Source organism: Episyrphus balteatus, chromosome 1 (genome assembly GCF_945859705.1).
Source record: "Episyrphus balteatus chromosome 1, idEpiBalt1.1, whole genome shotgun sequence".
Taxonomy (NCBI): Eukaryota; Metazoa; Arthropoda; class Insecta; order Diptera; family Syrphidae; genus Episyrphus; species Episyrphus balteatus.
The window spans coordinates 94,060,574-94,088,195 of NC_079134.1; the positions used below are offsets into that span (position 1 = coordinate 94,060,574).

The 27,622-nt window shown below is 32.1% G+C and overlaps 1 protein-coding gene across 6 annotated transcripts in view; it reads right to left on the bottom strand.

The window, feature by feature from the left end:
• Positions 1-27,622, bottom strand: part of LOC129906432 (USP6 N-terminal-like protein) — a 442,462-nt gene that overhangs the window by 314,312 nt on the left and 100,528 nt on the right. The window contains exon 7 of one of the 6 annotated variants that reach the window (XM_055982210.1): positions 6,005-15,535. The exons of the other annotated variants lie outside the window; for them this stretch is intronic. Within the exon in view, the coding sequence (XP_055838185.1) occupies positions 15,516-15,535 (20 nt within the window). The 3' untranslated portion in view covers positions 6,005-15,515. Of the gene's footprint in view, positions 1-6,004; positions 15,536-27,622 lie in introns of those variants that run through there. 6 annotated transcript variants of the gene reach the window in all.

The window sequence follows — 27,622 nt, forward strand, 5'->3', positions numbered from 1 at the left end:
GACTTAAGGTTAACATGGAACAAAAGTGGGTTATAAGCAACTGAAGATATCTCGGACAGTAGAAAAGATGTCTGAAAGATTTAAATAGATTTAAGGGTAATATTTCAAAAACGAGATGTGATCGAATAAGTCCGTCTTTGGATTCGAGTTCTAGCACCGAAATCCTTTGAAAAAGCATAGTTTAGTCTCGGCACCAAAAACTCTGCATAAGTACTTGTGGTATTGAAAGGGTTTTTAAAAGAGCATTTTAAGGTGTTAACATAGTGCTTAAGGAAATGGTCAAAGACATAAAAACTCTTTGTAATGGACCAAACAATTTTTGTTTTCCTTTATACAAACTTCATCGACAGCTTCTGCAACGATGCAAAATTGGTAGTGATTTTAAGGGAGATTTTCATATAGGTAAACAAATCACTAAAATACAAAAACAAATCATTTAGTGCTGCACATATTAGACTTATATATGTTTATAATATAGGTATCTTTTGATTTTCTGAAAAAAAATTTCGGGGGGGGTTAAACACCCAAAACCCCCCCCCCCCCTAAATACGGCTATGATCACAGACCTACCACCACTCCATCTCCTACTAAAGAAAGAAGCCATGGTCAACGGCTACAGGCTCATCGCAGAAGATAACTCTAAATCCAAGATAATTCACCCTGATATTCTCACTGAATTAAATAGGGAAGAATTACTTAAAATATCTCTAGTAGACAATTGTCTCCCAAGATATAACTTCACCCAAAACTATAAAGTCACATTCCCCTCACGACATGAGTGGGAACAGAACAGACCCATCTTCAATAGCGAGTCTCATGTATGGTACACAGATGGCTCCAAAACAAATGAAGGTGTTGGGGCCGGAGTATTCGGAATGAACACCAAAACTTATCTGCACCAGAGCATGGACAGCTTCAATTCCGTATTCCAAGCAGAGATATTCGCAATTGAACTCTGCCTCAGAGAAAACTTAAACAGAGCTGTAATAAACAAACAAATTTATATTCTCTCTGACAGCAATGCCGCACTCCTAGCTCATAGAAGCAATAAAGTCACCTCAAAGCTGGTATGGGACTGTATACAACTTCTACACCAGCTTGCCAGTACAAACAGAGTTCAACTCATTTGGATACCTGGTCACAGCGGTCACGTTGGGAATGAAATAGCAGACACACTAGCCAGAAAAGGTTCCGCATCTCCTTTCATCATGCCAAGACCATTCTGTGGCATACCAACAAGTACTGCAAAACATTAAATAAATGGCTTAGAGATATGGCTAATCATTACTGGACGCATTCCGAAGGTAACAGACAAGCCAAAAAAATTATACCAAACACATCCCACGCCAGAACGAAACAACTCCTTACACTAACCAGGAGTCAGATTCGCATAACCACATGCTTTCTTACTGGACACTGCTCAGTAAAAAAAAAACACCTCAAAACCATGGGCATAACACAAGACGATACCTGCAGAATGTGTAACGAAGAAGAAGAAACAGAAGAACACATACTGTGTCACTGTAATTGCTTAATCAATACACGTCGACGCCACCTCGGAGGGTATTATCTCGAAGCGCAAAACATCGTCGCTAGTTCACCTAAAAACATACTAAGTTTTTCAAACTCAGGATTTCTACGTGAGCTTTAAAAAGAGGAAATCACAATAGGCCCATCAGAGGCCGCAGTGATAAGGCGAATTATTCCCACCTCTCACCCAAATCTAAATCTAAACCTAAACATATTTAAACTTATTAAAGTATTTTTCAATTTCAATTTGAAGGCTTTTGCGTAATTGATCAATTTTTTGATCAACATAGCTTTTAGTTGCAGCATTTTTTGTGTTCTTGAGGCTCCTGAATGTTTTTTAATCTTTTTCTATCTATGGTGTAATCGCCGTTTTCTGTTTTGACAAATCCCTCTCCAGGTGGTCCCTGTGCACCAGATGGCCCCCGCTCTCCTTGTTTCCCTCATGGGCCTCTCGGTGGGGTCCTATGTGAATAACGACCAAATTTATCAACACTCATTATTTTATTTTTTTATTCGATAATAGCGGCTTCTTTAAGTTCTTCAATAATTGAAATAATTTCGTTGGAATGATTGTTGTGCCCAGCTTGTTGCGAAGCAATAAGAAGTCGTATTCGATCTACAAGTTCATTGGGGTCATCCCAAAATATATAGTCTTTTTCCAATTTTGATAATTGCATTAACCCATTGCCTGAAGTTGGTTGTGGTGTTGATGGTGAAGATGGTGGCTTATTAGATGTATTTGTATCGAATCCTAATAATTTCTTGATTATTTTCGTATACTTATACTCCCGATTGCCATGTTTTTGTCCGTGTGAATCATGACCAATCTTATGTGTATTGGTGTCATACAATATGGTCTTGTAATTTTTTAAATCTTCGCTAGTGTAAATGCTTTCATCTGGTTTTCTCATGAATATAAGTTCATATAAGCCATTTGTACCCTCAAAGGTATTATTTTGTATTCGTATATCTTTTCCAAGAATGGTTAATTCACCATTTCCGATGTACTACTTATCATCTTTTGAATATACCCCATACGTTTTATCAAGCGTGTTGGAATTGCTTATAAACAAATTTCTGTATTTTTTAGGTGTATCATGGTATTCTTCTTGTAATAAAAGTTCTGAAAAGTTACGTTGAGTAAGACTTTTTTTCGACCTTTTAGGAGTGATCCTATCAATAAGTTCAGGTGAACGGTTGATATTAGTGCTAGGTGTGATAAATTTTAATTCATTTTCTTGTTGTTGTTTAAATTTGCGTTTTGCTTTCTCTATTGGACTTTCAATATAGTCATTTTGTTTTTCTTGTTTAGTGTTTGATTTTTTCACTAACTCAGTTAAGGGTTTGGTAATGGGTTTTAGAGTTTCCTCCATTATGGTTTCGTAGGCTTCCCTATCGGCCTTAAGAGCTTTGTATTTCTATCGTAGAGCCTCGGTTGTTTTAATAAGGTCTTTTGTTAGTTTAACATCTATGTTCATCATATTATAAGATTTATTTTTTCTTACAGTAACAGTCAAAAAATAAGTTCCGAAGTTCCGAAGAAGAAAAAATCGGTCTATGGTTCTTAAACTGAATTTTATACTGCGGTTACTGGTCTTAACTGAAGAATACTGGTTCTCAAACCGTATTGAATCGTTCCTTACCGTTATAAACTAGTCGTTGAACTGCTCTGTACTGCTCTCATAGAACCTAACTATACATGTGATGCAAACTTCAGAAATTATTTCTATTTTATATCTTAAGGAAGGAGTCAAAGCCTTTTCTATAACGACCTTCATTCAGGGGACTGTCCTTATCAATTACCACAAATCCGTAATTTGTGTTCTAACATTCTCCACATACTTTTTGAAACACTTTAAATGACATATCCGAATTAACATGATCGTTATAAATGTGTTTCAAATTCATATCATCTTGTTTGAAGACGATGAGAAAATTGGCATTGTCTCGAACAAGGTGTTTTGGTATTCTTGTATATGTTTGGCACAAATAAAAACTATCGATGTGATGATGTCGTCCCATACTAAAAAACATTTTAATTGTGTATTTTTTTTCACAGGCAATATCGTCAAAGATGAATATTGGATTTGGTTCAGCTTCCTCTGGTCGAATAACATCACTGTTATTGGAAAATGTAAAAAAGCCCATATTTTTTATTGGTGTTATAGCTTTTCGTAAAAACTCATACTTCGGTTGATGTAGAGATTTAGAATATATATAGATATTTTCAAATTTCAATCCGTTTGGGTGTTGTAACAAGCTCATCATGACATTTGTTTTTCCACAGTTTGATGGACCAGTAATTAACCCTCTTAAACTATCAGGGAATAATTTACCATGTTTTTTTTTCTTTCTGTCTTGTTAGACAGTTCCATATTTTTTACCGGTAAATGGTATAGTTGCTTAACGAATCGCATAGTGATAAAAACTGAATAAATTTCTATAAATGTGAAGTTATTATATACAAAACCTCATATCGCATCTAACCATTCTAAAGCAAAGATAATCATATAAAATGTTTGATTATTCCAAAAACTCTATCAGTCAACGAAAAATAGTGGGAGGAAAAGGTTTATTAAATACTCTAATAAACAAACTACCTTTTGAACTACATCTTCCTGGTTATCAATATTGTGGACCTGGAACAAAACTTCAAAATCGCTTAGCTCGGGGAGATCAGGGGATTAATTTGCTTGATCAAGCGTGCAAAGAACACGATATATCGTATTCTAAATTTGCAAATACAACTGATCGACAAACTGCCGATAGGATTTTAACAGATAAAGCTTGGCAACGAGTAAAATCTAAGAATGCAGGTATAGCAGAGCGGGCAAACGCACTTTTGGTTACCAATCTTATGAAAGCAAAAACAAAATTCGGGATGGGTTGCTCTAAGAATAAAGATAAAAAGCTTAAGAAAAGAGCGAAAAATAAAAACGATGTTAAGAAGTCCAAAATAGATAATAAAAAGAAACAACCATCTCTTAGAAATGTTATACGAACAATTGGAACTCATCTCAAACGTAAAAAACCTTTAAATTTAGAAAAGGCAATTAAAGTACCAATGTCATCTGCCAAGAAAACAGTTCGTAAAAACATAAATAGCATTAAAACGCCTAGAGTTATTGCAATACCAAAAATTGGTGGATTAATTCCTTTCCTTGTTCCTCTGTTTGCTGGACTTTCAGCTCTTGGAGCTTTAACGGGGGGAGCTGCAGGAGTAGCCAAGGCTGTAAGCGACATCAGCATTGCTAAAAAAGATCTAGAGGAAAAAAACGTCATAACGAAAAAATTGAATCCATTGCAGTCGGACAAGGCTTACACCTTAAACCATATAGAAAGGGCCTTGGACTTTATTTAAATCCACAGACAAAAAACTCCTAAGTTCGCTACCCAATCGTGCATTAAATGAAATAGATTTGAGAAATTTTGCAGATAAGTTTATTCCGGATTTTCGAGGAGTTTTCATGCGAGATAATTTACCTAAAACTAAACCGATGAGAAATGAGTCTGGAATAGTAAATCTTGATTCTTCAATTGGTCCTGGAACACACTGGGTAGCGTATAAAAAAAAAGGAACTAAAATTGAATATTTTGATAGCTTTGGGAATTTGCAGCCTCCTATCGAAATTATCAATTATATGGGTAAAAAAATGTATTATAATTATATAAAATATCAAGATTATGACTCTTTTAACTGTGGTCATTTGTGTTTAAGATTTTTATATGATTGTTAATTTTTTTTTAAATAAATAAACCGATTTGTTTAAAAATGGTTTCATTGTATGTATTTTCACCATGGCGGGCGTTGACACTTACGCTAAGCGGGAGATCTTCCCAACTTTCAGCTTAATATTTTCCACCTTTGAACCTGGAACAGGATTACGTTTGCGGATTGATTGATTTTCAAACGTACAACTCTATACCAAATGTAGATGAGCGAAATAATCTGTTCCATGTAGGGGAATATGAAATTGAAATACCAACTGGGTCTTATGAAATTGATGAAATTGCAACATTTATTTCCGAAGGATTATTGCTGCAAAACTCTACAGCTGTCGTTAGAATAGAAGCAAATAATAATACAATGGTATGCGAAATCGAAAGCAACGAAGCAATATATTTCAATAAAGATAGAAGCATTGGACAATTACTAGGTTTCAGTAAATGTGTTCTTCTGTGGTGTGGTACATTTTTCAGATTTACTTGTTGATATAAATAAGGTGAATGTAATACGAATTGAGTGTAATATCATTACTGGTTCCTATTTTAATAATAGTCCTGTGCATACTATATGTTGCCACAGTTTGGTGGCAACCAAAACTATTTTTTAGCGATCGCAAAAGAGAACACAATATTGGATGTTTTATTCACTAAGCGATGCTTAAAATCCTTTATTACAAAAAGAATATGTTAATTCAAATCTATTATAACATAATTAATGAATACTTACAATAGTTTTTTTTTTTATATAATTTAAGTTTTATTATAATTTTGTAGGTTATAACCTGGCGGGTGGGTACTACTTTCTATAACTAAAATGCGCTTGGAAAATGTTTTAACTTTTAAGTTAAGTTGGTTGCAGTTGCATTCCCGGAGCTTTTAGCTCTAAGCCACCAGGGATGTAAATACTATTACACCCCGTTTACAGCGGCTGTAAAATTTGACAGATACGTGTCAAGTTATTTTAATTTTTTTAACTTATCAAATAAAAATTATTAAAAAAAATTTCATTCTGATTTTAGGTGAATTATTTCTCAAATATCGAATTGGAGTGTCATGACTTTAAAAAGACTATATCTCGAGTTGTAGATTTTTTACATTTTTTATTTATTTGTGTGGCTTTCATATTTTTATAATATCTATCGATTCCAATTTCAAATTTATTTCTATCACGTTTTGTTTAGAAAATAGATTTCTGCCCATTTTCTAAACTCACCTTTGTTTACCCTACTCAAACTTCAAATTTTAAAAAATCCTGAAAATTAAAATTTTCAAATAAAATTTCCTGTGACATAATATTTTTTTTTATAACTCTTTGGCTTTGGGTATAAGCAGGGTCGCGTATTCAAAAATACTGAAAAATAAACTTTAAGGCCTGGCAACCCTATGCCTTGACAGGATATCGCTAGGCAACCCATGTGCAAACTGTTTCTTTAGACACTACCCTTAGGAAAATATAGCTTTCAACTGGTATAATGACGTGGATAGGTCGTCCTATGACGGGAAATACTCTAACTCATCAGTCATATCACCAATAAATTCCCCAGTAGGTGGGTCGATATCTCCTTGACAACTTACATAGATAACAGAGTCAGTATCATAGTAGAGAACTCTTTCTTTAAAATTTTCTAAGTAAGTGTACAATTTTAGACGTGCTTGTGTTGTTGTATAAGAGGCAATACAAACATTAACAGCAGGAAGAGAGTCAGCGGCTTCTTCTTTCAACTCAAAATTAACCACAATATTGTCTTCATTAATTGGTAATATATACAAAACTTCAATAAAGTCTATTGAATAGACCCTTTTGGATGGAACAAATTCATTCAAGAGTTTTTATTGCTGATTATGATTCCTTGGCATACAAGAATACTCCAGCCAAAAGTGCTACTAAATCTGTTGGTGCATTTCTGAGAAAACGGCAACACTGGTCGGTTTTCAGTTTTTTTGATTTAACTCGAAAACCAAGCCTGACTTTGAGATGATTCAAAGACACTTTTCATAGCAAATTAAATTTTCTGTCAAGTTAAGATGGTTAAAAAATTTTAAAAATTATTTTTGACTAAAATTCTAACCTAAAATCAAAGAAAAAAAAGTTAAAAAATTGACAATTTTAATATTTTTTACAAAATCAAGGGGCATTTTGTGTTTGTAGCCGGGACGTCCAAACTTTGTACTAATGAAATAAAGTAGAGGTAAAATCCTTTGATAATATGCAATTTTTAATTTTTTTTGTCAAGAAACAACTTAAATGTACCTATTCATAAATTAGCACTTTTTCTAAATTTTTGACTTTTTTAGTTAAAAGCAAGTTTTTAAAACTCGATAAAATCGTATTAATTGGTAACTTTTAGACTTTTAAAGTAAACATACTTCGAGGGATTGATTTAATATAAACTAAATATGACAAACAAAAAAATTAATTTGCATCCTTATGGCCTTTTGTGCAATTTTGTGTATGTGCATTTTTATAAATACGGATGGATGGACGGAGAGCCATTAGCTTTGGTCTATTGCATAGAAGAACATTTAATACCAACTCTTTTACTGTTTTCAATGGCCTGAAAAACAATTCTTGTAAAATCCGCGACCAACGAAAAGTTTCTCTTGAAAAACGAAAAAAATACTCTAATGAGTTTGAAACAAAATAGCTCAGGCAAATTATTAAATCAAATTGCATTTTTCGCGGGACAAATTTTTTTCATGGAACGTGTTTAGGTGAATGTCCTTATCGTAAAAGTGAATTTTTTGGGATGATTAGATATCGAGAGCAGCCGCCATCTTGGAAAAGAGGTCGGTGCCGTTTTTACTTTATAACTCCATTTTTACTCATTTAAACCAAAAGTGTCCGAGGATAGACTTATTATCAATTAAATTATCTAAAAAATGATATACAAATGAATTCCGTGAGTTAGTTAAATTCAATTTTATAGTCGGTCAAAGTCCGGGTTCTTCTCGCAAGGTTAAGACAATATGACATTTTTTCAAATATCTGAAGAACTTTTTATTTGTTTGGGATTTTCTTAAAGAATGAATTATAGCACTTTTAATTACACGGTGTAACACTCAAAATATACGCGGGCGGAGACCTATCAGGTTTTGTAGAGCTAGTCGCACTGAATACGAAACGGTATTTGAAAATCCCCTAACACCCCCAAAATCTGGAGTTACGGGCAAAAAACGGTTTTTTGGGCCTTCACCCATTGAAAAAATTCTAGCTTCGACTATTTTTTACCCATTTTCGATTTTTTTATAGTTTCTGATAGAAGAAAAATATACCTTTTTAACAATGTATAAAACATGTAACTCGGTTAAACCACTTAGAATTTATAAGATGTCAAAGTTCAAAAATTCAATTTTTTTTTGTCATTTGCCCAACTTCGGCATCAATTTAAAGTATATGTTTTCAAAACAACATGCTATTTAAAAAATATATTCATAAACTATATATTGAAAAATTATTTTATCAGATTTTTCTTTTTTCAAAATATTTTTTGTTCTTATTTGTTTTTATTTTTCAATTTTCTCGAAAACTAGAAGACATAGAAACATATAGTTTTCACTGTTCGATAAGGAATTAATTGAGGCAGTTTTCTGTCTAAGTAATTTATTTACTAAAATTCACAGTCTGGACAAAAATAGTATAAAATGAGTTTTCAAAAATTTTTTTCCCCTATTTTTAACTTTGAAATCGATTATTTCAAAAACTATTGGTAATATTATATTGATTTAAAAATTAGAATCAAATGCACAATTTTGCCTTTTGGAAATGGTATTATTTATTACTGTAAGTGTTGCCGTTGTTTTTTAATAATTTTTTTTTATTTTGATAATTTTTTTTTAGAAAAATGCCCCTTCCACCTAAACGGGGGGAGATAGACCCCCCTCTTAAAAAAAAAATGTTTGTATTGAGCTCCTCTACAAAAACTTTTGATCAAATCCTGGCGTCCAACTTATCCTTCTACGTGCCGAAACAACATTTTTGTTCTATACCTAAAAGTTTGAATTCCTGTATCTGGGTTGAAATCGAAAAATTTTTTTTTCTAAGCCAATTTTGAAGTGATTTTCATAAAAAATACCTCGATTAGTTGGGAAATAGATATAGTTTTAGAATATATTTTTTAAATAGCATGTTGTTTTGAAAACATATACTTTAAATTGATGCCGAAGTTGGGCAAATGACAAAAAAAATTGAAATTTTGAACTTTGACATCTTATAAATTCTAAGTGGTTTAATCGAGTTACATGTTTTATACATTGTTAAAAAGGTATATTTTTCTTCTATCAGAAACTATACAAAAATCGAAAATGGGTAAAAAATTGTCGAAGCTAGAATTTTTTCAATGGTGAAGGTCCAAAAAACCGTTTTTTGCCCGTAACTCCAGATTTTGGGGGTGTTAGGGGATTTTCAAATACCGTTTCGTATTCAGTGCGACTAGCTCTACAAAACCTGATAGGTCTCCGCCCGCGTATATTTTAAAACCTCATTTTTGTAACACCGTGTTATCTATGAAATGAACCCTTTATTGTTTTTGTAACCATCACATTGAAGAAGCAACCAAACGTCGAAGTCATGATATACGATTTTTTAACTGAACATATTTGGGATTTCAATAGTTCAAATAAACAATCAAAAATTTAACGCAACAGTCTCGAAAACATAACGGCTTACACACCTCATATCTTGAGTTATACTTATCGTAATGCTGAGATTGAGGTGTTCATGTTTAGGAAAAATGACAGGGCATCAGTTCTTATATTTAGAATTTTAAATAGTGTCACTTTAGCTAATTCACATTAATTGGAAAATTCACTTCATTTAAAGCCTCGAAAACCATATAAAGGTTAACATTAAAGATTTCAAACTTTGAATTCAATATTTAGACGAATATAGTTAAAAAACTGTTTACTTATATTTTGGTTATACCTCCACTTCAAAAATTTGCTCGGTCTAATAGAAGAAAACTTGTTATTTTCTCACTTTTGACTAGTAGAATGTGAACTTCGACGTTAGATGGCTTATACATTATGTTGGTTACAGTAACGATAAAGGGCTCATTTTATAGAAAATTAAAAGTACTATAATTCATTCTTTAAGAAAATCCCAAACAAATAAAAAGTTCTTCAGATATTTGAAAAAATGTCATATTGTCTTAACCTTGCGAGAAGAACCCGGACTTTGACCGACTATAAAATTGAATTTAACTAACTCACGGAATTCATTTGTATATCATTTTTTAGATAATTTAATTGATAATAAGTCTATCCTCGGACATTTTTGGTTTAAATGAGTAAAAATGGAGTTATAAAGTAAAAACGGCACCGACCTCTTTTCCAAGATGGCGGCTGCTCTCGATATCTAATCATCCCAAAAAATTCACTTTTACGATAAGGACATTCACCTAAACACGTTCCATGAAAAAAATTTGTCCCGCGAAAAATGCAATTTGATTTAATAATTTGCCTGAGCTATTTTGTTTCAAACTCATTAGAGTATTTTTTTCGTTTTTCAAGAGAAACTTTTCGTTGGTCGCGGATTTTACAAGAATTGTTTTTCAGGCCATTGAAAACAGCAAAAGAGTTGGTATTAAATGTTCTTCTATGCAATAGACCAAAGCTAATGGCTCTCCGTCCATCCATTCGACCCGTATTTATAAAAATGCACATACACAAAATTGCACAAAAGGCCATAAGGATGCAAATTAATTTTTTTGTTTGTCATATTTAGTTTATATTAAGGGGTTATATCTAGTTGTAAGTGCGAAAAAACGTTATTTTTTGCGGATTTTTTGTGAAGAGGCATTTCATTATACAAACATAAAGAATACATGTACATATAGCAAATTTAATGTATAAAAATAATTCGCTGTGTATTTAGAAAAATATTGGGTTCCGTTATTTTTGTAGTAGATCTCCTAGACGACCTCCAAAAAAAGCTGTCTGGCGGTGAGCAAGATATCTCTGATACAAATCACCTAAAATTGAAAAATCCAAAATATTCATTTCCAGGATAGACAAATGCAGGTAATGAACGAAGGAATAGTCAAAATTTTGATTTTTGACAAAATGGCGGCTTCTCAAAGACAAAAATAGTTTTTTTCACGAAAATTTACACTTTAAAATGGCATAAAAAATCCAATTATTGTCAAAAACCTTTTTCCTTCGTTCATTACCTGACAAAAGTATCAAAGAAAATTCAGTAAAAATTTCAAGCCGATCGGTCCAGCCGTTCCGGAGTAATCGTGCTCACCGCCAGACACATTTTTTTTTGGAGGTCGTCTAGGAGATCTACTACAAAAATAACGGAACCCAATATTTTTTTAAATACACAGCGAATTCTTTTTATACATTAAATTTGCTATAGGGATATGTATTCTTTAGGTTTATATAATTAAATGAGTCTTTACAAAAAATCCACAAAAAAGAAGATTTTTTTTGCACTTACAACTAGATATAACCCCTTAAATCAATCCCTCGAAGTATGTTTACTTTAAAAGTCTAAAAGTTACCAATTAATACGATTTTATCGAGTTTTAAAAACTTGCTTTTAACTAAAAAAGTCAAAAATTTAGAAAAAGTGCTAATTTATGAATAGGTACATTTAAGTTGTTTCTTGACAAAAAAAATTAAAAATTGCAAATTATCAAAGGATTTTACCTCTACTTTATTTCATTAGTACAAAGTTTGGATGTCCCGGCTACAAACACAAAATGCCCCTTGATTTAGTAAAAAAAATTAAAATTGTCAATTTTTTAACTTTTTTTTCTTTGATTTTAGGTTAGAATTTTAGTCAAAAATAATTTTTAAAATTTTTTAACCATCTTAACTTGACAGAAAATTTTATTTGCGATGAAAAGTGTCTTTGAACCATTTCAAAGTCAGGCTTGGTTTTCGAGTTAAATCAAAAAAACTGAAAACCGACCAGTGTTGCCGTTTTCTCAGAAATGCACCAATGGATTTAGTAGCACTTTTGGCTGGAGTATTCTTGTATGCCAAGGAATCATGATCGCCAATAAAAAGTCTTGAACGAATTTGTTCTATTTTTGCTCTGGAGCTCGGGTCTATTAAATAGACTAATAGAAGGATGAGTAAGTAATAGAAACAGATCTGAAGGTTTATTCAAAATGCAAGTCTTTTGTTGATTTTCCCGTTGGCCGAATTTACCCCAAAAAGAGTTCAAAATTAGTTTGGCTAGTGATCTTTTTCCCGGATTGTTTTCAATTTCAGTAAATTCTAAGTCTATATTTTCCTTATCTAGGAAATCAGCAACATATTTGTTTTTATCTTCTTCAGACATGCATGTACTCGGCCATCCTGATGCTTGTTGTTTTATTTTTAGATAAGTATTCATCATACGTGTAAAAAGACCATCAGAACCTGTATTTGGATTATATTGAGTCACATCATATTCCCAAATTTCTAAAACAGCAAGTAACTGATATCCCATTTCAACAGCTTTTACAACTTCTTCGAACACCCAAGTTCCAAGTAATGCTCTTTCGTCATCAGAACTAGTGCAGATTTGTTCTTTCACTACTGCAAGCTCTACACAAGGAAAACATCAGCTTATTATTTTGTTTCATGGGTAAAACCGGATGGAATAAATTTTCTGGGGGGAGTATTTTGCATTTAACAAGGCCATTTACACCTTCGAGTTTCATATTAGAGCAAATTTCATCGCTGGCTGTGTGAATTTTTGGGTGACCAATAGGAAATTTACCATTTTTACAAACCCATGGGTAAAGAGAACATACGTCTATGTATTTTATTTTTTCTCCTTCCTTACATTTGTAGTAATTAAATGTGTTTCCTGTCCGACTACCGTAGAAAGCATCGCGAGGATTCAAAGGTGTGTTTTGTATTAACGGGTGATTATTTAAGAAATCTAGTTCTTCATCATTTAAATATTTTTGTAGAGTCTGAAATTCACAGTGCCACATTTCAATTACTTCGTAATTAAATGATCTTAATCGTTTTGTTTTGGCTAAAGTTCTCTCATATCTGTGGTTCAGGGTGTCGTATTTGTCTTCTGAAAGAGGTTCGTCACGTGTATGTTTTAAACAAGCAGGATGACCGTGATAAAAACAACCATGAAATTCGAAAATCTGTTTGGTTTCTTCACAAAAACCATCAACTTTAACTCCATTTATAACTGCTTCTCTTCCTTTAGCGGCATGCTTGATATCAATTTTTCGCTTTTTTTGCTCCCAAATCAACCATTTGATTGCAGGTGTGGATTGATTATCTACACACCTATATCCGTTTTTGGGTATAAGTCCAATAGTATTTGGTTGAAGAAAGTTGCGCCTGTACACAAGGTTACAAGCTGATGCTATTGTTGTTGCTTCCAAAAATGGTTCAACATTGCTTTGGTTTAGGAACAGTTGTCTAAACTTTAGGCAAGTCTCAGTCAAAATTTTAACATCGCTAATACAATATTCCACTAGATCACGCTCCATATCAAAATTATCGTATTGATGCTCTGCATACCATTTTAAAAATTCATCTCGATCTTCAGTTTTCATTGAATCAGGGCTGTAATATTCCATTGCAGGGAGTTTTCCAATATATTTAGCATTTTCTTTTGTATTGAAGAAATGGGGAAAATATCCTTTTTTAAAAACGGGTGAAAGTTGAAACGCTTTTGGTAGTTTTGACAGAGCCATCGGAAAGTAATTTAGCGAATCTAGGAATTTGACATTTGCAATTTCCATTAATATAATTTTACTGCCTCGCATTATTAATTGTGGGGTTAAATTTGTTTGTTCCAATATGTAATTTAACAGAAATTGATGATCGTATGATTGCCCATTATGTGCTATTACAATTACTTTTTTAAACTTTTGCCGAACATTAAGTATGTGTTTCAAGAATTTAGCCACAACATTTCCTTCTATATCTTCTTCTTCCTTAATGATGTTAAGCGATAAATTACACTTTTGACAAAAGTGCAAATTTGGAACATCAAAACATTGATCACACTTTTGTTGAAAAACGCACAAATTCGGTACATGCATTTTTACTGGAGTTACTGATGTTTCGCTTCCAATGGTTAACATTTTTTCTCCTATTACTTTTTCCTGTCGACTCTCAAAATCATAAAAGATGTACAGGATTCCTTTATATGCGGGTATCCTGTTATCAGGGAGAATATAGCACATATGTTCTTTTTCTACATGCTTACTGCACATTTTGCAGAAGTATTCACCACAGATATGTTGACGAGTTGCTCCGTATGTTTTAAGGCATAAAATACATTTTTTCATTTGCTCGCAAATTGAATTTTTACCTGTTGAATTACTCGCCTTGTGAGTGTCGAAACAGCTTTTTCCTCTAAAGTTTCGATTACAGTCCTTACATAAAACTTCTTTTTCATTTCTGGAACAACTTGGTGTGTTTTGGCATTGCGGGCAAGATCTTTGACATTTATGTTGATTTTTTGAATTATATGGAATATGACACTCTTCGCAATAATAGCCACAACAAAATGCTGCAGTTAACGACGTTATTACATTAAAATGATTGTCATTATATAGTAAATTAATACTTTTTTTTTTTCTTTGCCATTTTGAGTGGGAAATCCTTCAAATATCACCTTCTGCCCCTTTGATCCATACTCGTACACAGTCACCTTATATTCCTTCAAATGATTTTGAAATATTTTTAACTCCGGAATTCCACAACCTTCAGCCGGTACAGTTATGTGTGCATCATATACAAGTTTAAGGGCTTTTTGGGTTTGAATTTTTCCGATGACTTTCACCTTAAGGTAGTTTTCGTTGTCTACATATACTTTGCCGACAACTAGGGCTCGAGGCAAACACAAATTGTCATTATTTTCTATGTTTATTATTCCTCGGCGTTTTATACATTCCTCAGTGAATGTATTGTATTTTCCACTTTGCGTTTTTCCTTTTCCTGAAGGGAGTTTAACCGACGTTATGGTGAGAGAAAAATCATCGGTGCTTTTTCCTTCCGAATTGCTCTGAAAGATCTTCGAAATCATTTCCCATACATCGCTGAATTTCAAATTTGAGCAATCCTTAAAATTGATCCACCCGTTTCCTCGTTCAGCTGCAAAACTCTTACCGCTAAAAGTGATTCCCACTTTATCTTCAGGGCTAAGACCTGTTAGCGCATGTTTAAACATGTCGTTCACTGCTTCTCTAATCCATGACGTTGGTTCCTCTTTTTCTGGAATGGGTCTGATTTTGAACTGGATTTTTCGACTCTTTAAATCAAACCGCTTCACTCGCGACTCCAAGTCACTGATTATTTGGATTCGCTAGAAAAATTAACAAACAGAAAAAACAAAATGTTGTTGAAAAAAACTAAAACCGAAAAACAATCAGAAAGCAAAAGAATTTTAGTGAAAATCTGAGCAACGACAACAGAAAAAACCAAAACAACCAAATAAATAATACAAAACAGAATTCATTTTAAAATAAGATCAATTTTTTTTTTTTTTATTTATATAAAGATTTATAAAATATATGTTTTTGTGTGTTGGTAATTTCGATGGGGGGATGGTTTACCTCTACTTTTTCTTTCGCCAGCTTTTCTTACAACTCTTTCTACAACTCCTCACGAATTCTACGTCGTTCCTGTTCTTGATGTTGTTCTTGTTGTGATTCTTCTTCTTCGTCTTCTTCTTCTATGTTGTTGTCTCGAAAAAAATTTAAAATTTTAATACCGAACTTATGGGTGTTGAAAGACAACTGAATTTGAAATTTTCGAATGACCAGGTTTTATACTCTTAAAGAGATGGTGTTCATCGTGGGAACGGCATTTTTATTCTTTTTTATGGTAAACTTGGTTTATGATTTAAAAAACTGGAGTAGAGTTCTTAAGTATGAACAAACCTTTTTAAATTAAAACAACCACATATTTTCTTCAATACCTACCTATCATTTTTCAAGTATCGAATTCTCCAACTAATTTCTTCGATTTTTATTCTCGTCACGGTAATCAGTTCTTCTAAGTTTTATTATAATTTTTAAAATGCTAAGAATCAGTTTGCTTGCTTTTTCCTTCATGGTGATATATTTTATGACTTGGAGTTCGACTTCAAAATCAAATTACTTTGTAATTTATTATGTAATTTCAAATCTTTTCTACTTTAATAGGTTAAGTTAATAAGTGTAGTCGTATTTTGAACACTGGAAAAATATACTCTCTGCATTTAATTGCTCTTTTTATGACTTACATTCCTTTAAATAGTTCCAAAAATTTTTCGATGAATGACATTATTTTAAAGTGTTCGAAAAATTTAGTCTTCCTTGCTACTTATTTTATTTGAAATATTCTTATTCATCCTTAAGACTTGAGAAATCCAATTACATTTGTAATTTATTAGACGATTTGGGTTTCAAGTAAATTCCATCAGTCCATGTTCTCTTTTACGGAGTCAATATATCTGTTGACACACAAATATAAAAGGTATACCTATCTAGCTATAGCGATAATTTAAACATATCTCTCCATAAAAAAAATTACTTAAACCACTAACGACTTTCGACGACTTCATATTTCCATTGATTTGTATGCCATTGAATTAAGGCACATTTTAGTGCCACTAAAACTACGAGAACGTACATGGAACACTTTTCTCATGTCCATAAGTTATCCACAACAAAATTTCTTTAACATTCATGACCATCCTACTCCATCTCAAATAACAACACAATCAACGCTAACATTATTTCTACAAAAAAAAAAAAAAAAATTATAATAATAATGAAACACCAGCAGTCTCGTACCGTCAAAGAAATAATATAACAAACCCTCTTCTACGTGTTAATATATCCTATGACACACAGCTATAAAATACCTAAATCTAGCTATGGCCACCCTTCAAACACAGCAACGACCTATATTCTATTTTTTAAGTAATGCTCTTGTCTCATATTTTCTAATACCGATCCTCAGTGACATTGCATAATAAACACACACAGCAGCTCCTCAAAAGATCCCTTTTCACGTTCATGACCAGCACTAGGGTGGGTCAAAATACAATTTTTTGGATTTTCAAAGAGGCTCAGCGATTAAAAGGTGCTAAATGGTTCGGTTAGCTTATAAGTAAAATTTCATTTCATTATTTTAAGCCTAAGTGCCTCCGGATTGTGGTTTCATTTTTGAAAAAACTGATTTTTGCCTAAAAACCACATACGCTTTGCTTAATTTATTATTATCTCATTTCTTATACAAGCTAATTCAAAAGGATGTGCCAAAAAGCTTAAGCGTGTAGGTTGGGTCGGGACAAGAAAAAAATCGTTTTGGAAGGGGTTAATATTCGCCCCCATTTAGCCAAGAGGACAATTTTCTAAAAAAAAATGATTTAATTAGGAAAAATATTATTAAAAATCAACCGTTATACCTACAACAACATGTTATACCTTTTTGTTGAGCCCAAGATCTCTTTTTTGTTTTGCTTTTAAATAAAGCTGTTTTATAAAACAGTTTTTGAAAAATTAATTTTTAAAATCAAAATTTTGAAAAAAAAAAATTTTAATTTGCGAACTAATTTTTTTTTCAAAATTTTATGTGATTAAGTACTATTTAAGTTTTCAAAATTCAATGCTCTTATTTGTTTTCAAGCGAAAACAGAAAACCGGATGCAAAAATGTTTTGTCGCTTTTGAGAAATTAAAAAAAACCAAAACTACATTTTTCTTAGACTTGTTAATTAATTTATGAAATATTATATGTATCTTTTATTATTTTTAAGGGGATACCACGCCTCCAAGGCAGAAAATCTGAAGTTTGAATATGTTTCCTTTGCATTAACTAAAATTCTACCAAGTTTCAAGATTTTAGGGAATTCAGAAGTATACTTTTTAATAATTGATATTAATTCTACCAAAATGGGCGGTTACCACGCCCCCTGAATGCAAAATCTCAATTTTTCGATTTGTTTTCTTTGTATGTACTTTAAGATCCATGACCATAACAAGTTTCTATAAAAACTAGAAGTTTGCCATAATTTTTATCATTTGTTAGTTAGTATGTTAGTGAGTAAATCAGCTATTCTTTTTGTGATTTTTGAAAGCCTTTTTCTCAGAAACTACTAATTTGAGGAGCTTGATTTGGACTATGTTAACAAATAAAACGAGTTTGAAATGTTTGACATTATTGAAACAAAAGTTAGAATGGTTTGAAAACGGCTTGAGTAGTTTCCTAAGGCTATAGGACCAAAGTTCATAGAGAACTTGGCAGGGCAACCGGAGGCAGAAGATAAAGTCTGATTATAACCAAACTTTATAAAAAAGATCCTAAGAAAAATCTCAATCTACTTGTGCGCGCCTCGTGCCCGACATTAAAAAAAAAAAAAAAAACAATTAAAAAGTCGTTAAAAGATAAAACTGAAGCGACTTGGGCGCCACTCGGCCCGACAAAGAAACAAACCAATTAATAAACAATTAAAAACCGATTAAATAAAAAACAATTAAAAAGGTCGTAAAAAAAGTTCCCAAGCTGAAGTGTCCTAGTACCTACTTAGGGGTATTCATGAAAACAAAAAATCAAAATCAAAAGTAAATCTTAAATGTAGCCCGTTTATAAGTCCGATTTAAAGATCGAATTGAATCTGAATCGAAATTTCAATCCAGTTCTATGATTATACCAGATCGAGGAATCGAATTGAAATAGAATCGAAAACAGTTTTCTTTTAAATATATTGACAGTAAAATAGAAAAATCTAATCAAAACACAAAGGGCAAAAGAGAATAGATAACATAATATGTATATTTAAGTTTGGAAATAGGTATATAGGCATGTTTTCGATTTGATTCAGCTCCCCGATTCAACTTGGATTCAAATCGTCTTATAAACGAGGTTACTGAAAAAATATTTGTGCGAATGCCGACTCGAAAAGCTGAACATGAAGGAACTAAACAAATATACTATACTCATACTCCGTAAAAAAAAACACAATAACAACAAAAGACATTTAACTACATTAAGGGACAGAAACATGTTCGCTTTCACTTTGTTTCTCGTTTCTCTTGTTTTGTGTCTGTGGCTTCATAGTCGGAACGATGGACATGTTTAAATTCATTTTGTGGAACTTGTGGAACTGGGTCCGAGTCAGGAACTATTTGGCTCCGGAACTACTCATCTCTACTGTTCGATAAGGTATCAATTGAGGCAGTTTTCTGCATGAGTAAATTTTTTATTAAAATACACAAAAATAGTAATTAATGAAATTTTAAAAAATCTTCTCCTATTTTTAACTTTTTTAACTTATCGATTATTTCAAAAACAATAAGCTTGAAATATGTATATTGATTTCGAAATTAGAATTTAATGTACAATTCCGCCTTTCGGAAATAGTATCACTTATAACTGTAAGTGTTACCGTTGTTTTTTAATATTTTTTTTAGAAAATACACACAGCTGTGGTATTTGACTTCTAAATCAGTTGTTCTAGAGTAATAAAAATCGGATGGAATTTCCCATCCTGTTTCTTTTGGAGCAATATACAGTAAAACCCGGATAAGTACCTCACCTTAAATGTCCCATTTTAAAACCCGTTTAAGTGCTCATAGGCACTTATCTCTATATTTACTTAAAAATAAAAAAAAACATGTTTGAATTAAAAACAGAATCTTCACAAACAAAATAACTTTGAAAGTTTAAAATAACTAGCTACTTAGTTTCTACTTTTAGTAGAATTTAAAGCGCTTTAGCAAATGAAGTTTTTCTTACTGCTGAAACTTGTTTCTAATGTGTACTTAAAAGAATTTCCTGCAAGTAAATTCAATTATAAGTATTTAAAATAGAAGGTAGTTAAGCGGGAAAGGCAGTTAAGCGAAAGGTACTTAAAAGATGAGATTTATATGAAAAAATCCTTAAAATTATGGTTCTAAAAAACAAAGGCACTTATGCGGGTTAGGCACTTAAGCGAGAAGCACTTATTCGGGTTTTACTGTAGCACCAAAACCTATGTATAGCACTTGCGTCCCAATGTAATTCTGTTTCATCCTTAGGACTATAAAGTGCCAGTACCGGAGTTTCTGCTAGCTTTCTCTTTAGCGTTTCGAAGGCATGCAATTGTTCTGGGCCGAAGCTGAATTCTCTGTCTCTTCTGACCAAGTCATACAAAGGCTTGGCAATTGTTGAAAGATCTTTAACGAACCTACGAAAATATGAGCACAACCCCAGAAAACTTTGTATAGTATGAACTTTTTGTGGCACAGGAAAATTTCGTATTGCTCTAATCCCTCTATCATCTGTCTGTATCTCTTGTCCCGTGATCGTAAAACCTAAATATTTTCTTTTGTAAAAACATACATTTGTCCTCTCTTAACTCCAATCGGGTTTCTATCATTATTTTAAAAACTTCCCCAAGTAGCCTTAAGTGTTTATCATAAGTTTCTGTTGCGATCATTATATCTAAGTTTGTCTGTAGTTAATACTAGTTGGCCAACATGTTTTCAATCTATTGATAATCCTTCACTTATAGATATGTTTCTTACCACCTCACAAGAAAAAAAATTATGCTATGAACAAATTAAACTAACCTCTGAATTTATTCATGATTTAATTTTTTGGTCATTCCAGTTCAATGTAAGAAACTTATGTTATTCGAATACTTTCAGTTATAGATCCTATCGTTCATTTAACTATTCTGATATGCAACATAGTATTAGCAATGACTACTGGGATAATATTCTTTATACTATTGACGTTAACAGTAAAGTGTTAATTTTTAACGACCTACTGGAAAGATTATTTAATGCTTACGTGCCTTTAGTTACAAAACGGGTACAAAATCGAAAGGGATGTCCTTCGTACAGACAAGACATTGAAATACAAATTAAATAGAGAGAACGCTTTTTCAAAAGGTACAAAAGAAACCCAACGGATTTTAACAGAAATCAATATATCGTCACCCTAGTATTGGAGTGCCGTATACGCCAAATTGCATTTTTTGAACTAGGTTTGCAGTCTTATGTTTTCGAAGTTGCTCTTTTCAAATCTGCTATCTGTTTTTTTCTTTTTTTTTTCGTTGCCGAGATATTCACTATTGTTTTGACAAAAACAAGAAATTTTGGCATTTACGTCAAATTTTTCATGCAATGTAAGAAAATTTTGAGAATTGTTTTGACGTACGTTATGTTTTTTTTTGACGTACGTGTATATGAATAAAAGAAACTTCTGATTTTCTTGGCGTATACGGCAAACTCATTTTGGACAAAAATTTAAATATTTTGAAAACTAAACGAATTGCAGATGTCCAATAACATGTATATAAAAGACACATTTTAATAATATATCATACTAAAATATCAAAAAATACCAGCGGTTAGTTCTTTCACAATTATCTTCCGAACATTTAAATGCGATTTCCCAAAAATGTAAAAATGGCGTATACGTACGGTGACCATCCGTCCCGATTTACCCGGGACTGTCCCGTATTTCTACAGCTTGTCCCGGGTTTTTATTTAAGAAACCCGGGACGTATAAGTGTCCCGTATTTTGTTATTTGTCCCGTGATTGTCCCGTATTTGCACATTCTATTTTCAATATTTGTACAGAAAACAAGAAAACAGTGGTTGGAAATTAAATTTTTTCTAATTTTTCGGATAAAGCATTCAGCTCAGTACCCTAATGAAGCAAAAGGAAAATTTTTCTATGTCTCCAAAGTTAAAAAACTTTTGGAGCAAGAAAAATTGACTGGACAAATAAATGGGAGTGACAAACGATTGAAAACTCTCCAAGTATTCTAGCACAGGTAAGAATTTCGTTGGCTAGACCGGGTAATGTGCAACGAAAAGAAAAAATTTCCCTTACGATTTCGTTGTAGTATGAAAATTTTCTCTAGACTAGGTTTAAGTTCTTAAAATTGTTAGTCAATTAATTAGTTCCAGGTTTTGTTTGTCAGGTTGAAAAGCTACACGAGGAAATTTTTTTTTTTCGAATAATGAACAACAAATGAAAGAGTAAAGAAGAAGAGTTTATAAACTTTTAAGGACAAGTTAAAAGTTGAATTAAAGATCATACAATTTCAAATTAATTTAAACAAAATTAAAATTTAAAAAAACAGCTTTCCTGATTTTGATTAAAAAATGATTTCTGATTTCGTAAACGATTTAAATGAATTCATCAAAAATGCTCCCATTAAATCGTTTAGGAAATCTTGATATAGCCCAGGGAAATTAGTAATTTAAATCGCATTTTTCGCGGGACAAAATTTTTTTCATGGAATGTGTTCGGGTGGTTGTCCTTATCATAAAAGTCAATTTGTTGGGATAATTGGAGGTTGGGAACAGCCGCCATCTTGGAAAAGAGATTGGTATCGTTTTTATTGAATAGCTCCATTGTTATTCATTTTAACAAAAAATGACAAAGGTAAGACTTATTAACAATAAAATTATCTAAGAAATGATATACAAAACAATTCCGTGAGTTGATTAAATAAAATTTTATAGTTGGTCAAAGTGCGGGTTTGTATCGCAAGGTTGGGACAAAATGACATTTTTTCATATATCTGACGAACTTTTGATTTGTTTGGATAATTCTTCAAGAATGAATTGTAGTACTTATAATTACCTATAAAATGAGCCCACAATCGTTATTGTCACCATCGTATTGTAGAAGTAATCTAACTCCGAATCTCTCCATGTACTAGTCAAAAGTAAGAAAAAAGCTGTTTTTTTGCTAGTAGGCCGAGAAAATTTTGGGAGTAGAGGTATAACCAAAATATAAGTACGCAGTTTTGCAGCCATACGCGTGTTAATGTCGATTTCAAAGGTCTGACAACTCTAATTTTGTGCTTTATACGGTTTTTGAGGGGTTAAATAACGTAAGTTTTCCAGTTAATGTGAATGTACTAAATTTATACTATTTGAAATTATAAATATACAAGCTGATGCTCTATTATTTTTCCTAAATCTGAACACACCAATCTTGAGGATGTGACCAATAGAACTATATATTAGCCGTTTATACGATTATGTTTTAGAAGCTTTTTTTGTTTAGATTTTTGTTTGTTTATTTGAATTGAAAAGCCTGATATGGTTAGTTAAAAAAGCTTATATCGTGAGTTTTATTAACCCCATAGCCGAGATTTAGGTGTCCAGATTTAGGAAAAATAATAGAGCATCAGCTTGTATATTTATAATTTCAAATAGTATAAATTTAGCCCATTCACATTAACTGGAAAACTTACGTTATTTAACCCCCCAAAAACCGTATAAAGCACAAAATTAGAGTTGTCAGACCTTTGAAATCGACATTAACACGGGTATGGCTGCAAAACTGCGTACTTATATTTTGGTTATACCTCTACTCCCAAAATTTTCTCGGCCTACTAGCAAAAAAACAGCTTTTTTCTTACTTTTGACTAGTACAGGGAGAGATTCGGAGTTAGATTACTTCTACAATACGATGGTGACAATAACGATTGTGGGCTCATTTTATAGGTAATTATAAGTACTACAATTCATTCTTGAAGAATTATCCAAACAAATCAAAAGTTCGTCAGATATATGAAAAAATGTCATTTTGTCCCAACCTTGCGATACAAACCCGCACTTTGACCAACTATAAAATTTTATTTAATCAACTCACGGAATTGTTTTGTATATCATTTCTTAGATAATTTTATTGTTAATAAGTCTTACCTTTGTCATTTTTTGTTAAAATGAATAACAATGGAGCTATTCAATAAAAACGATACCAATCTCTTTTCCAAGATGGCGGCTGTTCCCAACCTCCAATTATCCCAACAAATTGACTTTTATGATAAGGACAACCACCCGAACACATTCCATGAAAAAAATTTTGTCCCGCGAAAAATGCGATTTCATGCCCATATTTTGACTAATTTCCCTGAGCTAATATCAAAATAAGGAAAAATAATGAAAACTCATTTAAGAAAATGTTATTTTTTTTTCTGAAAAATTAATATTTTCAAAATGATCTTACGATTTTTTTTATTTGTCCCGGGTTTCGCTTCCAGAAATATGGTCACCGTACGTATACGGCACTTCAATACTAGGGCGACGATATCTTTTCTCGTAATAAAGTCACTGCTCTTATACGTTCATGTAAAAAAACATATTTTATGAATAAACTTAATGTTTCTGTGAGTTCTAAGGATCTTTGGAAAAATTTGAAAGATGTTAGTGTTTGTTCATATAAGTCGATTTCGAAATGCCCTTTAGACCCACAAGAAATGAAATCATTTTTTGCACCGACTCAGCTTAATTCAAGTCTTACATTAGGTTAGGTTAGGTTAAGTAGAAATGGCTGTCAGGAAAACAACTGACACACTTAGACCATTTATTGGTCCGTTGTGATACCATGATTTTGTGAGGAAATTCCTCACTAATTAAACCAGTTGGAGCTTTTAATAAAGCGGTGAAGGTTGAAGATGTCAGTATTGATTAGTTCACTGGTATCTTCTAAGAAATATTTTTCCAGGTATTTTTTACGTCTACTGGAAAGGGCAGGACATGAGCAGAGAAGATGTTGGATTGTTTCTTCTTCTTCCTCATCAAGGCAACTTCTACAGAAGTCGTTAGAGATTACGCCAAGTCTTATGGCGTGTCTACCTATGAGACAGTGTCCTGTTAAGACACCTATTACAGAGCTGATATGCAATCTGCTTAGAGACAACAAATTTTTTGAACGTTTTGGATCTAGCCTAGGCCAGATCTGCTTGGTCGTTTGGCAAGTTATAATGTTTGACCATCGTATGTTTGTTGCCTCTATAGCTTCTTGCTTCAGCATGAGTTTGCACGTTGCGATTGGTATACCAATATTTGCCTTATTGGGTAAAATTGGTATTAGAGTTCCATTTCTGGCGAGTTCGTCTGCTTCACAGTTTCCCAGAATATCTCTGTGACCCGGCACCCAGAAAAGGTGAATGTTAAACTGTTCTGACATCTCCATGAGAGATGATCGACAGTCGCGGGCAGTAACGGAGTTTGTGGAAACCGAAGCTAACGATTTAAGGGCGGCCTGGCTATCAGAGAAGATGCGGATATCCGATGTAGATATCACGTTTTCTTTGAGCCAAGTCAGTACTTCTTTAATCGCCATTATTTCCGCTTGGAACACGCTGCAGTGATTAGGGAGACGGAAGGAGAGACTAACATTAAGTCTATCGGAGTAAACCCCGCCACCCACTCCGTCATTGGTTTCAGTTTCTCTCTCTCCCTGTGAAGTTGTCTTTTTCTTAGTGCCTGTGCTAATCTCTTTCTTAAATTTTTTTTTTTTGTTTTCATTTAATGTCTAAACAATTATTTTATATATAATAATTTTTGTTTCCTCCTCTTAATTTATGTTTTGTGTTTAGACAGTGTATTTCTTATTGTGTTTTTTAATTTAATTATGTTTCTTTGTTAAAATAGAATAGAATACACAAGTAATATAAAAGTTAAAATATATAAAAAAAATATATATAAAAAAAAAAAAAAAATCTAATCTATATTTGTGTCCATTTAGTTCTGTATCATATGCATGGTGTTTACTTCCCCGTAAAGCTAAATTCCATTTTCTCTTATTTGTCTCTTCTTCTTGCTTTTTACAGTGTTCAAACATCTAACCATATACTATCCATCACTCTCTTTTCTTTTTAGTACCTACTAAATATTTTGTATTCTCTTTTTTTCTTTTCTCTTGCCTCAATAATGTTATTTGTTTTATTTTTGTGTTAATTAATTTTGTGCCTTATAATAATTCTGGGGTGAGTGATTTTTTAAATAAACAATATATAGTTATAAATTTTTAATAAAATAATAGTTAGTATTTTAATTTTCAATTGCCTGCTTTTTCATCATAATTAGTAGTTAATATTTTTTTCCCGTGTGTTGTGTTTTTGTGTGATCTTGTTGGTTCTCTTGTATGCATACATACATAGTGACATAAACAAATCTAGGGTTACCACCTGCCATTTTTGATTGTTTTTAAGCTTTTTTTTTTTTTTTCTCTATATTTTTTTTTCTCATACAATATGGATTTAATAAGGTGTTTTTTTTGTAATTCAATAATAACTGAGGCTTCTGATAGACTCACAAGAATGCAAACGATCGCTCTGCAAAAGTTTTCACTCTTGTGTAATCACTGCAAAAGTTCAAATATTTCTTTACAACTACAAAATTTAAATACTAATCTCGCTAGTGTAACAAATAATGTAGACATGGTAAAATCTGTAGTGGATAATAACTCAGAAAGATTCTTCAGCCTGGAAAACAAAGTTGAATTGCTTTTTAAACATTTTATTGATCTGGAAGGTAATTTAGATAAAATAGAAAAAGTTATAGATTCCAATAGTAGAGCTGTATCACTTAACACTCTTAGCAGTGATAAAAACCACTCCAAAGTTGTTAAATCGTTAAATAACTTAGACAATACCCTTAATGAGGTATTGGATAGTAAAATTAATAAAATTAATTCAGAAAATTTAAAAAATTCGCGGCTTTTAATAAAAATTGATGAAAATTTGACTTTGATTAATAAAAATATTAATAATCACAATACATTTAATAACTCAACTAATAACAAAATTTCTGAATCCGTTCTCAAACTTTCAAATGAAGTTGAGAATTTATTAACAATAAGCAATAATAATTTTGATGAAAGCAACAATCATTTCGCAGCTTTGGAGAATGAGTTAAAAAGTACCAAAGATAGTTTAAATAAATTGATCAATATTGAAATTTCTAATTCCACGATTCCCACTACCAACCAAACTTCGGTCAATGCTCTTGAAAACCCTGTTTCAATGTCTATTCAGGAAGAAATGCAGTTTCATGTTCACAACAATAATCTTACAATAAACACTGAAAGTTTATCTAATAATAACATCAATGTAAACTCAATTCAAACTCAAAACCCAACCAACATCACTTTGCCTATTGCTAATACTAATTCTCCAGTAAACATACTATTTCAACCTAGAGTTGTACCCTGTCCCAAAAATATATTTATCTCTAAATTTGATATTTCAACATCTCATACAGACATTTTAGATCACATTAAGTCTGTCCTTATTAAAAATAACGTTTCTAATGACCTAAACTTAGTGAAATGTAAAAACATTACTAGGTCTAATGGAAGAGTAGCATCATTTAAAGTTTCAGTTCCCGAACCTATGTTTAATTTGTTGATGCACCCTTCATCATGGCCTGATAACACATTTATTCAAGAATTTGTAAACAAAAACACACAAGGGTCAAAAATCCATTTAAATGCAGCTCCAAAAAACTAATATGCTTGTCCCTTTATTATCAAAATGTAAGGGGACTCCGCTCCAAAGCTTCTGATGTATTCTTAAAGTCGCAAGAGCTTCCTTTTGATGTTTTTGCTTTAAGCGAAACTAATTTAACTAATGATTTTAATAGTAATGAATTTTTTTCATCAGA